This window comes from Pseudomyrmex gracilis, unplaced genomic scaffold (genome assembly GCF_002006095.1).
Source record: "Pseudomyrmex gracilis isolate BER0280 unplaced genomic scaffold, ASM200609v1 scaffold_445, whole genome shotgun sequence".
Taxonomy (NCBI): Eukaryota; Metazoa; Arthropoda; class Insecta; order Hymenoptera; family Formicidae; genus Pseudomyrmex; species Pseudomyrmex gracilis.
Window position 1 is genome coordinate 36,474 of NW_018021029.1, and position 18,026 is coordinate 54,499.

At 35.9% G+C, this 18,026-nt stretch overlaps 1 protein-coding gene across 1 annotated transcript; it reads right to left on the reverse strand.

The window, feature by feature from the left end:
• Positions 1-588: 588 nt before the first annotated feature.
• On the reverse strand, positions 589-5,389 carry LOC109860666 (chymotrypsin-like elastase family member 2A). Its single transcript, XM_020439930.1, has 5 exons — positions 5,362-5,389; positions 4,453-4,473; positions 2,616-3,047; positions 851-1,152; positions 589-717 (listed from the first exon to the last, which is right to left on the reverse strand). The coding sequence occupies exons 1-5, from the start codon at positions 5,387-5,389 to the stop codon at positions 589-591; spliced, it is 912 nt and encodes a 303-aa protein (XP_020295519.1).
• Between the last annotated feature and the right edge of the window lie 12,637 nt (positions 5,390-18,026).

Sequence of the window (18,026 nt, forward strand, 5' to 3'; positions counted from 1 at the left end):
TTGCAAGGGGCGCAGCCCCTCCTGCCTACACGCTTACAACACGAACGAAACGTACGTGGAACCGAAAACTAAGAATTCATTCTTGAAACTTCTTTCCCTTGTAACTTTTTAACGAACAACGATCCCCGCCTAAAACCTTCACATTATTACTCGGGACAATGACCTTGACAACATATGTACAAATTATTCAAATCGAAGGTGGCTCCCCTAATCTACATAATTACCGAAATTACACCTTTAAGTTGTTTTCGACGGTCATTTTTCTGATCATATTTTTCAAGAATCTTTTTTTAATAAAAAATGAGCACTGCTTAAAACCTCTTAAACATTACTCAAGAGAGTGTCCTTTACAACATATATCAAAATCAAGGTCATCGGATCTTTTTTAATCCCCTATACTCAATAATTACCTTAGATATTACAGGAATCACTGAGAATATTACTAGCAATTACACAGAATGCCAGTAATTCTTTTGTACTACTGCCGCAATATATTACTGCCAATAGTTCTTTTTTGTAAGAGTTAAGATAAACTTAAGACTGTAAGTTCTTAAAAAATAAGATTGGACTGTAAATATCAACCTACAACTATGTTAGATTTAAATCTGTGTATTTATAAATAATATCATCCCTATTTGGATGTTGGTCAAGATTAGGCGGACCTGTTATTGGTATATTTTTAATAATCTTATTAATCCATTCGATGTACATTGAAACCTGCAAAAATAAAAATATAAGTAATGAAAAAATAGAAATATAAGTAATAAAAATGAAAATATAAGTAGTAAAAGCGTCTTAAAAAGTTAATATTTGTCAAAAAGAATAATATAAACAAAAGGTTAATATTTACCTTTGTAAAAATAGTATAATAATGAGGATTGCATATGCTAGTACTCAATCTTCGTGGGCTTACGGAGACAATTCCGTGAACTTCCCAGATGCTAGAATTTGGTCGCTGAAGTACTAGCCCTCCACCACTATCCCCATTACACACTCCAGTACCATTTGCCCACCCGGCGCAAAAAGACGTATAAGTTAAATATTTATAAAAATCTCGTTTTTGATTTTGACGGCATTCGTCGTCGGAAATAATTTTTGCTGTAGTCACTCTTAAAACTGAACTGAATGTGTCGTTTTCTGTCAGTCCCATTCCTGAAAATCATTTCCAAGATTGTAGAAACTGTTAAAACATAGCAAACTCTTCAAAATATATTGGGACCTTGAATAAGTTCTCGCTGTTTCCCAACAGATAGCATTACCAGAACTGCGTGCGTGTAGTTTAAGATGGTAACGCATCTATAAGAAAGTACCATAGGCAAGCTTGAAATTCAGTGTGTCATTTTGCCGAAGTGTAAACAACTTTTTTTTTTCATAGTGTTAAACATGTCGAGTTTCGAGCCAAAAAAAAGAATATTTACGGGAAATTTTATTGCACTACTTTATTCAAAAAAATTATGCAGCTGAAGCACACAGAATTCTTGTTGAGATTTACAGCGACCATGCTCTGTCGGAAACAACATGCAGAGATTAGTTTAGACGCTTCAAAAATAATGATTTTGATATTGAAGATAAAGAACGCTCTGGCGCACCGAAAAAGTTTAAAGACAAAGAATTGGAGGCATTACTTCATAAAGACTCATGTTAGATGCTAGCTGAACTTGCAGAATCATTAGGAGTAGATGACACAACAGTTTTGAAACATTTGAAAGTATTAGGAATGATTCAAAAGCAAGAACATTGGGTGCTGTACGAGACGTCGAACGGCGTCTTTTCACGTGTGAACAGCTACTTCAACGGCAGAAAAAGAAAGATTTTTTGCATTGTATCGTGACTAGCGATGAAAAGTAGATACACTATAATAACCCTAAGCGTAGAAGATCGTGGGGTAAGCCCGGTCATGCATCAACATCGTCGGCAAAGCCGAATATCCATAGTTCGAAGCTTCTGCTCTGCATTTGGTGGGATCAGCTAGGTGTAGTTTATTATGAGCTGCTCAAACCAAACGAAACCATCATCGGATATCGCTATCGACTACAATTGATGCGTTGGAGCCGAGCATTGAAGGAAAAACGGCCGCTATACGAGCAGAGACACGACAAAGTGATTTTGCAACATGACAACGCTCGGCCACATGTTGCACAACCGATGAAAACTTACTTGAAAACGCTTAAATGGGAAGTCCTACCCCACCCGCCGTATTCAGACAGTGCCTCTTCCGATTATCACTTGTTCCGATCGATGGCACATGGCCTGGCTGAGAAGCACTACTATTCTTACGAAGATGCCACAAAATAGGTCGATTCTTGGATAGCCTCAAAAGACGTGTCGTATTTCTGATGTGGAACTTAAATGCTGCCAGAAAGATGAGAAAAAGTAATGGCTAGCGATGGGCAATACTTTCAGTGACATGGTTTTCACGACTTTTTTAAAATAAAATATTAATTTTCACGAAAAATTAGCGAGAATTTATTCAAAGTCCCAATACAAAATCAAATATACAAAAGTAAATTTGGTTCTTCTAATGTAAGAATATTATTAATAAGTTAGACACTAAATTAATTATTTACTGTGTTTATCTCAGACTTTGTAAGCAAAAGTACAATAAGTATACGTACCAGCGACTACTCCATATCCTCCGTTTTCCTGAAATGTCGCCAATACCGTGTCGGGATATTGTGGAATACACACTGGTGCAACAATTGAATTAATAGTTACAGCTCTTTTTAAAATCAGTAATGCAATATCTGAACCATAATTATTTTCGTGATCCTGAAATGCACTCTGCAATTTGATACTTTTTACATCGATTATTTGCGCATTTTCCCCTGCTTCTTTCAAATTACTCGAAAGAATTCCAAAAGCGACGCGCACCGTGTCTGCCAAAGTTTTCCAGACACAATGGCCGGCAGTTAGTACGACACGTTCTGCTATTAATGTACCACCACAGAAGAATTTCCATTCACCATCCTCGTGCGAGAAGAGAGTTGCTTGCCACGGAAATGTCCCTTTTTCTTCGACGCGCCACCCGTTTACAATTAGTGCTGCAGCTAGCAATGTATAAATAAAATAGCTGAATTATACATCTCAGTATTATTAATAAAGATATTTCTTAAGAGAGTACTAAAGCGAGATTCAAAGTCAGCAGTGGGGTCTCTGCCCGGAAAGTAGCGCCCTCAACTGATCTTGGAGAGAAGAAGACAGACGTACTATATCTGTCCTTGTCTCTCATTGAGTTAGTCCGTCCTTGTTCTCAAGTGAGGAGTGGCATTCACTTGGACACCGTTCAATCGGACACGTTGCAATTAGACACGGTGCAAATAGACACAGAATTATAGACACGGTTTAATTAGACACGTTGCATTTGGACACGGAAGAAAATGCGCACCGTTCGATTAGACACCGTAATAATGCGCACCGTTCACTTAGACACCGTAATAATGCGCACTGTTCACTTAGACACTGTAATAATGCGCATCATTCACTTAGACACCGTAATAATGCGCACCGTTCAATTAGACACCGTAAAAATGGGCACCGTTCCCTTAGACACCGTAATAATGCGCACCGTTCACTTAGACACCGTAATAATGCGCACCGTTCAATTGGACACCGTTTATTTGCCACCGTTCATTTGCGCACCGTTTATTTGCACACTGTGCAGAAGGACACCACTTATCTAGTAACTGTACACTGTACTGCGCAAACGCATCCGAAGGATGCGCAGTACGGAAAACCAGTCTTTTACACGTAGTAACCAGTCTTTAAGCCTTGTGCACAATGCGAGGGAATAGTGATAGCGATAAGCAATAGACACAGAATTCCAACTTGTCAGAAATTTTATCGCTATTGCTTATTCTGTTTTCTGATCTGCATTGATACATGTGTATTTTTGTATGTTAGAGAGATTCTGCTGTTCCTGCCGTTATTTATAAATATAAATTCTTTAAAACTGGTGTTATTTCTATAGCTATCGCTATTCCTTCCATTGTGCAAGGAGCTTTAGTAAAGACCAGTGCTAGAAAACTAGTCTTTACAGTGTAGTAAGCATAGGCAGGAGGGCTGCGCCCTCCCCACAGGAGGAGGGGCTTTGCCCCTTCTCCTCGCCTCCCTTCCCTCGTTGGTCCTTTGCTACGTCTGCGCGTCTTGCGCCGGGATCTTCGGACTGCGCAGTATGGTATATAACTGCACAGTTACTAGATAAGCAGTGTTCTTCTGCACAGTGTACAAATAAACGGTGCGCATTATTACGGTGTGTATGTTGAATAAATATTTGGTACACAGTCTTTCACTTCTGTTCTTTCTCTTTAATATTCAAAAAAAAGGTTACACTTGCATTACAATAAACAAAATGACTCTTAATTAGTAACTCGACGCTATCGTGAAAAAAACCCTTTTTCATCTTTCTTACTTGGAGAAAAGGTATGCTGTATAAGGAAAATTATTTCAGAGAGAGAACCGACACGGCAGAGACGCCTACCAAAAAAAAACTTATATCTGGAATAAGAAACATCCACCATCATCGGTGTCTCGCCTCTACTGGGTTATCCGCGTACTATGTTCTTCCGCGAACTTCAAATTTTACACCGCTTACGCGACGCAGCAAAAGACTGCATTTTGTAGTTTACTTTATCTTAACAGTGTAAGTGAACGGTGCGCATTATTACGGTGTCTAAGACTGTATACCGAGTTACGCATATGCGTGCATTTATCTATAATACATGTTACGTATAATCTAGATGAATGCGCGCATATGCGTAACTCGGAACGCAGCTTAAATGAACGATGCGCATTATTACGATGTCTAAGTGAATGATGCGCATTATTGCGGTATCTAAGTTAATGGTGCGCATTATTACGGTGTCTAAACGAACGGTGCGCGTTATTACGGTATCTAATTGAACTGTGCGCATCTTTCTGTGTCTAAATGAACGAAGCGCAATTGAACCGTGTCTAAATGAACGGTGCGCATTTCCTTCCGTGTCCAAATGCAACGTGTCTAATTGAACCGTGTTCAAAATTCTGTGTCTATTTGCACCGTGTCTAATTGCAACGTATCTAATTGAACTGTGTCCAAGTGCAGCACACCCTAAAGTGAGACGGACTACTTCCGCTGTTTGTCGCGTAACCGGTCTTTTGTCGTACAGATCGAGTCGGCCAGCACCGAAAGCACAGAAGTGGTGGAGATACGCACACAAGCGAGAACTGCCTTTCTTATGTGCTCGTGGAAAAGTGCAGACATACTATGTTCCGTCTTCTTTCCACTAAGTCGAGCTATAAGGCAATACACGAGGCACGTTGCACGCTTGTTGCGTACGACAACGTGAAATGCTTTTTCAAGATTTACAGTCTTGAAAAAAGTACACAATATTAGTAATAATAAAAAAACCATCTCATTATGCATTACATATTTTTACTAATTATGAGTTAACTGTGATACTTTAAAAGTTTGTAGAATATTGAGAAACATTGAATATATGGATAAAGTACAGTCAAACATCGATAACTCGAACCTTTACAGAACGAAAATTTTGTTCATTCCCTTGCGTTTCGCGAAAAAGAAAAACGGACTTCGATAAATCGAAACCTCTACAACGCGACGATTTTAGCTCTTCCCTTGAGATGCAAATTATCCAGGTTCGACTGTATATTATTAATTAGTAATAAACTGAGAATCATCTCGAGTTCTAACAAGGGTAGGTCGCGACGTTGTACCAATCGATTTAGACGAAATTTATAGGATCGATAAATGACTATATGGAGTATTGCAGAGTAAAGTAGACTCACTACTCAAGCATTCGCAAGAAAATCGAATTTGAAAATTTCGAGTTATTTTATAAGGATGTTAAATAGATTGTTAAATCGAAGAGCGCGTAGCTTAGCAGTAGCGTACTAGGTTAGTAGTGTCGACACTTTTTTGAAGAACAAAAAAGTATATCGGGATTCGAGTCCCGATATACTTCTTTGTTCTTCAAAATTCTACAATATAATCTAAATGTAAGTAATTTGTTTATTTTAAATGTAAGTAACGTTTTTTTTATTTATTGCATGATATAAAAGTGCATTGTTTTGTATAAAAACTCTGTGATTCAATAAATATGGTTTTAAAAATAAATAGATTAATACTAATTACTAATTGTGTTCATAAAAAGCGGATAAATAATTGTACGCAACATGTAAAAATATATACAACATGTTTTAAAGCACACACATTTCTTTGTGATGTTTATTGAACGTTATATCTTTGAAAGATAGGAGACATTATTTGAAAAATAATGACCCTTGAAAAATAGAAAACGGAGAATATAAATAAGATAACAGAGATAGTAAATGAAGGGACATTTCCGTTACGTTATGAGAAACAAGATTTAATTCACGTGGCTGCTAACAGCGAGAGTAGACAGAAAAGAAGAAAAGTGTGCAGTGCTAATTAAATTGGAAGATATCACCATAAAGAAAAATGGAAAGTGTATCTAGTTCTTCATCGAATGAATGTGATAGTACATCAGTTCACAGTGACGAGTCGAAATTACTGCTAAAAGATGCCATTGTTTATCTGGAACAATTACTTTTGGAAAATGATCTCGTAGCCCATGAATCATCTGGGACAATTTCTCACAAGGCAATGCAAATTGGCAAAGAAATGTATGCATCTATTGTTGAAATGTTAGACAGCAAATGTTTTGTGGATACAGGAGAATTAATTATGACAGAATTTGATAACAAAGGTCAATTTGACGAAGTACAAGAAGATAATTATTCCGATAAATATATGTTAAAAAAAGAAACAAAAGTAACAGACTACATTTCTTTAGAATATAAAATCAGGATTTTTAATATGGCAAAAGAGCATCCACATTGGAATCTCAAAACTTTACAGAGAAAAGAAGGGTCACGTTTAAAAAACAAAATATTTATTTCAATGGGAAAAAGATATCAAACATGGAGGAACAAATAGTGACAAATATGCAATTATTAACTCATGGACATATGATCGTTTTGTAGAAGCTAGAAATAATTACCAACAAATAATAACAAGAAGTTTGCAACAATGGGCGCTGAGCGCTGCAAGTCAATTTGAAAACTTTCCTTTTAAGGCATCAAGAACGTGAGTCATAAAATTTAAAAAACACAGAATCAAACAACGAAAATTTACAAAATGTATCCGCAAAAGAAGCTGCCACGATAAACGAGATATTAGCTGCAGCAAACATCTTCCGAAAACAAACAATGATATTAATTCCTAATGTTCACAAGGATTTGATCATCAACATGGACCAAAAAGACTGGTAAATAATAATTTCTTTACAAAATGACTGTCTTATTTATCAATAACATAAAATACAACATATCTTTATAATTGATAATATATTTAAATTATTTGATAAATATGATTGTATGTTTCAGGATATCAATATCAATCGACATATGATAGAACTCTGGCAACACAAGGAACAAAAGCAGTTTCTATACAACAAAAAAATTTGAATAAAATCAGCCATTCGTACACAGCATAATATGGGATTACCATGTCCGGAAAAGTAATACCGCGCGTATTCTTATGTTTACAAGAAGCAACAGGAGTGTTCGGTCCAAAAGTACAAGCTATCGATAAATTTTCTACTATACAGGGTGTCCCAGAATTGGTGTAACATCTCTCGTAAACAAATAGAAAAAGTAAAACTGCGTCAAAAAGTTTTATACCATTTTGCTAGATTCGCGATAGTTACCGAGATCTTAATTATCAAAGATCAGCGAATAAGCATGCATCGGGCTGTCTTACTCGCTTAAGATAGCCCAGTGCGCTTCGCGCGCTTACGGTGTTATCTGTAGGAGCATATGGGAGGAGCTAATATAACAGCATATACTGTAACATATATATATTAAAATGTAATTGTGCAAAGCGCCGGGCTGTCCTACGCGCGTAAGACAGCCCGATGCACGCTTATTTGCGGATCTTTGTTAATTAAGATTTCGGTAACTATTGCGAATCTAGCAAAATAGTATAGGACTTATCGACTCAGTTTTATTTCTTCTACCTGTCCACGAGAGATGTTACACCAATTCTGGGACACCCTGTATATACAAATGTCGTGGTAACATTCTCAAAGTCCGGAAAACTCACAACAAATCTGTATACACATCTGTATACACAGTATTTAAAAGAAATATTATTATCATATGTAAACAAAGAAAAATTTCTTTTAATAATAGATTCGTGATCCGGTCAAACTAATCCTACATTGTATGACGAAATTTTTCTTGATGATGACAATGCAGGAACATGTACTATTAAAGGTGTTCCTCCAAAGTGCACACCTTTATGTCAATCATGTGACGTTTTTATAGACAAGTCAAAACTTTTATTAAGCGTTTGCAGAAGTGTTCAACTTTAATAGAACAAAACCGCAAAATACCAGCTTGTGAAGATTGCATAAAAATTCATTCAATCATACATCATCAATTGTCCGCTCCGAGTTTTCGAAATATAGTAAAATATGCATAGTATGCTTCCAAATTAACAAACGAGAGAGAGATATTTTTGAATGTTCACGAAGTATGGTTTTCAATAGATATTTTAAAGAAATCATGTGAATGTAAAACTGCAATGTTCATGCAATGTGCACACTATCATAAAAATTGTTTTACTTGTTTTTATGATAAATATCATCTTGCATTATTGTCCCATCTAGTTTTAATAAATAAAACATGTTGTGTATATTTTTACATTTTGCGTATAATTATTTATCCGCTTTTTATTGTAAAGACGAGCGATGCGAAATTTAAGTTGAGATTTTATATATGTATTTATTATTACGTTCTCGGATGTAACAGCTGATACTTTCACAGCAAATTTGTATGTTTGCGTATCTGTTGAGGTGACAGGTGTTTTTTGTTCTCACCTCTGCGATATTGTTGACGACTCAACGGACAAATTTAAAGATAGGAAAACCGAGTCGACGAAAAGACACAAAGCCGAGAGGACAAACACAAGGTCCGTAGCCGTCGATAAGAGTAGACGTAAGATATCGTAGCGCGAAAATTGCGAAGAAGTTCCGTTGACTGTACTCTCTCTTATTTCTATTATAATAAAATTAATTGATTATTACTTTTACGCAAAATAAAGTCTTTAACAATTAATTACAAATTCCTACATTATGAACACAATTAGTAATTAGTATTAATCTATTTATTTTTAAAACCATATTTATTGAATCACAGAGTTTTTATGCAAAACAATGCACTTTTATACCATGCAATAAATAAAAAAAACGTTACTTATATTTAGAATAAACAAATTACTTACATTTAGATTATATTGTAGAATTTTGAAAAAAAAAAGTATATCGAGACTCGAACCAGCAGTGTCGACACTACTAACGCTACCGCTAAGCTACGCGCTCTTCGATTTAACGATCTATTTAACATCCTTATAAAGTAACTCGAAATTTTCAAATTCGATTTTCTCGCGATTGCTTGAGTAGTGCGTCTTATTACTTTACTCTGCAATACTCCACTAATCATCTATCGATCCTATAAATTTTGTCCAAATTGATTGGTACAACGTCGCGACCGTTCCTTGTACGTTTTTAAACTAATCAATGAATATAATTGGTTTTGAAGCGCCGTTTGCTGGATGTTGTGAGGAGAATATGTCTATATATATATATATATATACATATGTGTGCACATATAAACAAATTCACATTTTTATGTGTGTTTTTGAATTGTAATTTCAATTTTTTTGAATCATATAGGATGCTAGATTTGCATCTCGGATATAAAGAACCCCGGATACCCCCCTTTCAAAATAATTTAAAATATTGCAAAAAAACTCCTCAGCCAGTAGTCGAACCTGGAGTCTCCGGCTTTCCGGGCCGTCGCCTTCCCTGTTAGGCCACCGAGGCACTTAAAGTTTGTCTCGCAATATTCTGTACATCTATTGAAGATGTTCTGATACTGTAATACCGCTTTTTCGACAGCGTGAATTTAACAATTAGTAATAAACGATTAGTAATAAACTGAGAATCATCCCGGGCTATAAGTTTTTAAACTAATTAATGAATATAATTGGTCTTGAAGCGCCGTTTGCTGGATGTTGTGAGGAGAATATGTCTATATATATACATATGTGTGCACATATAAACGAATTCACATTTTCATGTGAGTTTTTGAATTGTAATTTCAATTCTTTTAAATCATATAAGATGCTAGATTTGCATCTCGTATATGAAGGACCCCAATTACCCCTTCCCCCCAAATTAATTTAAAATATTGCTAAAAAAGGCTGAGGAGTATTTCAAAGAATTGAAATTACAATTCAAAAACTCACATGAAAATGTGAAATCGTTTATATGTGTACACATATGTATATATGTATATATAGACATATTCTCCGCACAACATCCAACAAACGGCGCTTCAAAACCAATTATATTTATTGATTATATTATTAATGTTTAGTTTTACATAGTTTTATTTGGTAAATTACAAAAACTACTTATCTACATTTTATAACTGCATAATTTTAAAGTATTTGATGTAGTATAAAAATATAATTAATTTAATATATTAATTTAATATAATTACTTTGTATAATAGAAATTAAAAACTTTAAGATTATGTAAAATGTAAATTTTGTTCGTAATGTACAAACCAAAAATATATACAACTGAATACTAATAATGTTCCTAATATGTTAAATTTTTTTCAATATTCTAAAAAAAAAATTTTAATTATCACAATTAACTCATATCAATTAATAAAACCTAACATATATAATGCATCTTATCATTATCAATAATATTATTAGTACTTATTCCAAAACTGTAAATCTCTTAGAAAAGCATTTCATGTTGTTATATGCGACAAGCGTGCAACGTGAACATGTCTCTTTGTTTTATAGCCGGCTTAAAAAAAAGACGGAACATAGTCTGCACTTTTCCACGAGCTAAACGACCAAGTGTGAGATTACGTACAAAAGAGTGCATCATATCGTTCCGCTCCAGGGGAAGTATTTCTCGGAAATTTCTCCTCTGGCTGTCCCTACTATCGCGTGTCGTTTTCCTTCAATCTCGGGCCGCTGGCGGAGATCGAAAGAGTACGGCGCGCGGTAGTAGAAGCAGCCAGAAGAGAAATTTCAGAGAAAAACTTCTCTTGGAGCGGAACGATATGGTGCACCCCTCTGTACATGGAAGACAATTCTTGCTTGTGTGTGTATCTCCATTACCTCGGTATTTACGGTGACCGGCTCGATCTTACATATGACGGTTATCGCGTCTCTATCAATTCAGTATATATAAAACTTTCTAATCAATGCAAAATGTTTGATAACATTTAGTCTTTTAGTTTTTTTTAGTAGTAATATATGCAAATTAAATAAAAAATTATTATAACGTATATAGACACATATGTGCATATAATAATTGTATGGTGTTCTGTATAGTACTGCAGAGAACGCAATGCGTTATTGTTTCTAAAAAAAATAACTATACAGAATAAAATAAATTTTTTTTACTCTTCCTATTTATGAAAGAATGATTCATTTATGAATGAAACATTTTCTTTGTCTAACACATAATAGGGAATATTGTGTGCATAAAACAAGTATATAAAGCAAGTATATTTCACAAATAAAAAAATAGAGTGTTAGGGAAGTTTTTTAATTTGTGTATTTATGTTTTATGAAAAGTAATGCACTGTGACTGCAGTACTATACAGATTACTGTACATTATTGCGCACATATGTGTATAGAAGTTATACTAATTTTTTATTTAATTTGCATATATTACTACAAAAAAATATATGAACAGAATGTCCTCAAACATTTTATATTGCACAGAAAGTTTTACATATTACTGAAGTATTACTCGCAAGACGCTTTCTGTACAATAATTGACCGTAAAAACTTACAAGAAAAACTCAGATAAACGCGAGATATAGCGATTAGTGCATTGCACTCTAAATAAAAAAACAAACAAAATGACCGAGAAACTTAGAGACACAAGTACATCTCTATTATCTCTCTCTCTCTCTCTCTCTCTTTCTCTCTCTCTCTCTCTCTCTCTCTCTCTCTCTCTCAGGAAAAATTTATGCTTATTTTTGACGACCACAAGTAGCTAGCAATAAATTTTGGTACATTTTATTTACTTCTGAATAAGCATTTTGGATTCTATGCAGTAAATAGGACACCAGAAGACATTTTAGAAACGTCGGTTTACAGGTGTCTATAGTCGGTATTCAATACTCTCTTAAGAGGATGCTGAACCAGCGGCTTAACAGCTGCTTTGCTGCTGCGCTGTCCAGTAGGTGGTGCTCTCTATACAAGAATAGACGTATATCTCTTTTCTTGTCTTTCGTTTGGTTTGCCCGTCTGATAGTGGTGGGGATATGCACACGTACGTGACTATCTGCTTGTGTGCGTATCCTGCCTACTATCGTATGTGCTTCATTAGAGGAACTAACTATTCTCGTAAACTAGACAATAAAGTCACATTCTGATTGTTCCATTATATTCTTTTATATCATCTGCTTATCGCTCTGGTGCCTGTATATTTATACAATGCTTAGAAATTGGTTAAAATTAGCAAAATATGATCAAGTAATAATAGGACAATGTAACTTTTGGTACTTTTTAGACCAAAAAGCACCAGACCGATAAATGTTTTTTTACGTTCTTTACTTCTGGAAAAGCGTTTTTCATTTGATACAGTAAATAATGAGATTAGTCCGATCTACTAAAATGACATATCCCGTCGGTATAATAGGACGGTTCAGCATCTTCTTAAGTATCAATAATGCATTTTTTAATTTAAATTTATTTAAAGTAAATTAAACAAAACAAACAAAAAAACTTTTTTTAAACAAGTTTTTTTAATTTCAAAATATCAAACTACAAAAGTATGAGTTATATTTTAAAAAAATCAACAGAATGTTAAAATTGTTCATTGCCAATTCCCATACAACACATGGACATATGCTTTCAGCATATATCGAACGTCTAAAGGACGTCCATGTGTTGTGTGAGTTGTGGCCAAATTAAAAAAAAACGAAACAGAATTCTACAAGTAGTTAATTATTTATTACTGTTACATAAAGAAATGAATTCTATTACTCATTCTTCACCACAAGTAAAATTTAATAAAGACAAATTGTAATGCAAAAATATCAACTTTTCCTCATTTTCGGGAAGTACTTTACTTTCTTTATATACATTCCGGCTCTATTCTGGAAACAGTCTTTCAGAATACACGCTACTGGCAGGTGCGGACAAGTATTTTGAAGCTAATTTTGAGAATGAAAATTGATTCCTGTTTGCAGCTCACTAATAAGAGAAGGCCGCAAATTCGGACTTTTGGATTTCAATGAAGTTTTGTATGTAAATAACCTCAATATATAACTAATGGTATGCACAATTTGTGCCCGTTTTCACTTTAAAAGTATGAATTTTGTCTTCAAAGATAAAAGAACGTTTACACTTTTTTGCATATATGTATCTGTTGAGATCAGGGGAGTCGAAGGTCTTGGTGTAGAATGAAACTCTTCTTTACAAACACTGGCGAAGTTTATTACTGTTTCTTTACAATGATTATACAATTATCGCACTTAATTTCTGACACTTAGCCGTTGCTATACTGCGATAAACTCTCCGAATGGACTCGGAGCCACACAGCATTGTTAACAGCCACTCATCTGTCTCGATCTGTCTGCCGGTATTTGCGTTCGATCTTTTAAAGAGATCAATCGCGATTATTCAGCAACTTAGTGACCCAAATGCAATTGCACGTGGGCCGCTGACGACGCGTGTGCTGCGTTTGTACTCTACTTAACTAGTACGCTTAACAAGCAGATTTTCTTTACAAGAGAATGCTGCTTGTTATCATTTTAACAAATTTGGGTCGATTGAGCAATGACGTATACCTTCTGTAATTGCTCAACGGCCGAAATCAACCTGGATTTCACAACATTTCTCCTTTCTTTGAAAAAAGAAAATGCACTATCATTTTTCGTTTTATTACACTAAAACTTCGTTGTTTTGTTCCCGTACCGTCGGGCACTCTGCTGTACACCTTGTAGGTCGAACACCTCTCGTCTCTCCTGGAGTTTTCTTTTCCGCAACCAATAACATACACACACGCTTGCTAAGATTATTAAAGTTACGCTTGCCAAAGTCGGGAGAATAATACATGCTGCTTATAAAACTCATCACCGATACTTTCTTTTGTCAAATTTAGTAATCTTTTTCTTAGACTTTTTAATTCCGCTCTATTTCCTCTTACGTTTTCCAATGTTAAAATATTCCGCGTGTTGTGCTTTTTTTTCTTTTATATTTGTTATATTAAATTGTGGCAAAAACGTATTTATTTGTCGACTTTTAATTATTTTGGTAGTGTGTATTATTATATTTGCCTGCATTGTTCTGACAACTATATTTCTCCGACTCCGTTCACAGTTTCTACTTTCTCATTTTCGTCTTGACACATGATGTGCATCTTTTCTTCCTGTAACGTTGAAAAAAGCCACATACGTGCGTTTAACACCTTTATCCATATAGTCTGGTTTGACACCAGATGCTCTACTTTACAACTTTCAAAATCGCCCGCGTCACCTCTAAATGCTCGTATTTCATAAGGTGCGTCAAATTGCATTCGATAGACTGAATCGACGTTTTCGCACACACAGCGATTTCACACGCCTTTGCACTGAGCCCACTGGCTTTCTTCGAGCGTTGAATATGTCTGCCGACCAGTATCCACCGCTATTACCCGGTGCCTAACCTGTATTGTTGCAAACACGTTACCACTCTCGTGTGTAGGTAAGGGTATTATCCGGAACACGCTATAACTTTCTGAAGTTACTAGTGGAAACTTTACAACCGTATATATGCTTGAATCCTTGCAATAAACATTGATTGTGGCAAATTCCCTAAATTTCAGCCAGTCTTCCAGAATCACAACAAAAGGAAACTGCAAGTCACGCGCGAACTGATTACTATCCTTCAAGCTCTGGATTATTTGTTCTAGAGATACTATTTCAAACTGCGCAAACTTGGTGTGATCATCTGATATGTATTGAATTACACTTTTGGCATCAAACTGCAGTTCCGTTAGCAATCCGCCTAACTCGATAAAATAATTTCTCAGCTCTTGTTGCTGAGCGTAGTCATCGTATTTTTGTGCTATTCTAACTACCGTATCCCGTAATGTTTTTTCGTTTCGTTCAATGATCTTCTGTACATTGCTAACGTGGGCAATTGTAGCATTTATTATTTGTAACTGAGTTTTCAATGTGTGTTGTAACACGGCTTAATTATTTCCTAATAACTTAATTTATTCTGAAATTTTTCTTTCATCTTCTGCATCCATTGTTCCAAACAATACCTTGGATATGGAGCCTATGGCATTTACTAAACCCCGTCGACTACGCGTTGGTGCTCCTACCATTAACTTAATTCGTGTAACTAACTTATCGATTTTTTGCCTGTTTTGTAACTCACTGACAAAACTATCACAAAGTTCTCTATTCTCAACTTTAATTGTTCTATTTGTACACATTTGCTTCGTTTGATCTACGAGTCGGTTTACCTAAGGTACCTTGCTGTACATAGTAGAAATATCCAACCTTACAGCTAATTTCCATGTTTGGCTTGTGTGGTACATTACATCTTGTTTTTCGAAATACATTTCGAGATTATGTTGAAATCTTTGGATTCGGTATCCTTGATTTCCATTGCCCCACGCGACGTAGAAAGCAATTGTTGGGAAATCAAAATATAATAAGGTGATGGTCGTGTTAAGAAATCTGCGAAGTAAGATACATTTAATGTAAGGTCGCGTACGTAGAAAAAGTTAAGAAATAGTAATATAAAAGGCAAAGATGCGATCATACGTGTAATTGTGACAAGGTTTGGTGCATTGTTAAGAGCGTGTGTCGTTGGATCAGCAAGGACGATAGATTCGTCTTCAAAAGCTGATCAAGCAAGGATGAGCAGGTTGCGCGATCAACTCGCGCAACATTGTTTAGAATAAGACAAGGCGGTGCTCTCAATTTGGTGGAATAAGAAGTGATGCGACAGGATTAAGAGCAGAAGTTCGAGAACTACCGCCGAGTCGTCGTACTAGTTGTAAGAAGCTAAACTGTAAGTTGCCAAATAAAGATAATCTTCACTATTGAATAAAGGCGGAATTACTTCTTCCTGAATCCAAACAGGAAATCCTGTGGAAAGAATCAGGTACCGACGTGGCGGTACAACATTTTGGTGGCAGCGGTGGGATAGATTGGTAAGGTCAAGAGGACGCGATCTATCGAGCAGGAACCCAGGAGACCGATTCGGCTAAAAAGAAAAGGAACAGCGGGTAAACGGTAGTAAAGAAATTCTTTTATCCAGAAGTCACAGATAAATTTATTTACGTGCTAAATTACAAATTAAAAGCACAAGTGACCGATGAAAAAGTTCCTTGGCATCTGTAACAAAGAAGAGGCAAGTTAGTCTCACGTTACGAGCGATAGCACTGACCTACCGCAATTGAAACAGTGTGCGACAACGCAAGCAAAACAGCCGAAGAAAAGGCGCGGCTAACTAGCAGCGGGTTTACCACAGCATAAAGATACCACGGTAACCCAGGCAAAAGTAAGCAGAGGGAAAAAACCGAAAAATCATAGCGACTGCGGCAAGGAAGCGGAAGCAGCAGGACGACAAGAATCGGAGCTCTGTACTACAGCAGGAAAACCGAGTTGCACCTTGAGGAGCAGTGTACGTGAAAACGCAGCGTAAGCAGAGTAGCGGCGGCAGCGGTGAGCAGCAGCGATAAAAGCGGCAGAAAGCAGTGGCGATGGCACCAAGGGACCAACAGCGGGACCAAAAGCGTCGTGACATTGTAGCAGAGATGCGTCAACTACTGTAAGTTAAGAAATAATTTGTAGTAAGGCGAGCGGACGGGCGAATGTCTGAAAACTGGCATTTATGACAATCCGACAGACGCGAGAATAGGCGCAAGGTTCATACCGAGCCGGTAACCCGAATTAAAAAATTTGTATTGTCGCAAGAACCGGGAACTGGCAGCGTTATATCAAGAACCGAATATATTTAGGCGAACGTTGGTGTTTAGCGATAGCGACGAAGAGTTATATCCGAACGTAGTGATTGAAAAGGAGTTTCCATTTGATCTGGACGGCAGCATTGTTGGACATTTGCGGAACGGTGAAATCGCGAGCGCTCAGACTCACAGACGCGATTACTTTCTAGTATCGTTTGAAAGCGAGATATTTCGCGCAGCGGATCATGTCGGGATAGACGACGACAACGTTGAACCGACAATCGATGAGCGCAGAATAAATCATGCTCGAGGAGAAGTCGATCAAGAAATTAAGCGAATGCTTAGTGCATTGGTCAAGAAAAATTCCGCGAGGAACGGAGCCGCGGAAACGAGCGAACAGGGTCTTACAAGGGAACCTCGCAAATCCGAAAATTTTGATTTTGATGAAACTTTGCACACACGTAAGAGGGGTCAATAGATAAATATTGACATTTTCCATTGCTGCCAAAAAAAAGGTTTTAAGAGATGAAATCACCCTTCATATGTAGACGGCTTTTCACTTTTCTCAATTTATCTCGAAAATGATTAGAGATATTAAAAAATGGTTTATACAAAAATTTCATAGAAAATAGTCTTCTATTTATTTATATTAATAGAATGTAAAAAACAATTAAAAAAAGAATTGTTTAACAAAAATATAAAACAATTTTTTTTAACAATTCTATTAATGTAGGTAAATAGAGGTGTTCTTTCCATAAAATTTGTATATAAAACATTTTTTGTTATCTTTAATAGTTTAAGAGATACATCGAGAAAAAAACGCAAAACCGTGTTATACATGATAAGTGTTTCTCTCTTTAGAATCGGTTTTAAGCCGCCACTAAAAATTTCTACATTCATGTAGTTATTTATACATGTGTACAAAGTTTTATCGTAAGAACACCTATATGTAATCGCACATTAATACACTTTTGAAATAAGTTGTTTCTAAA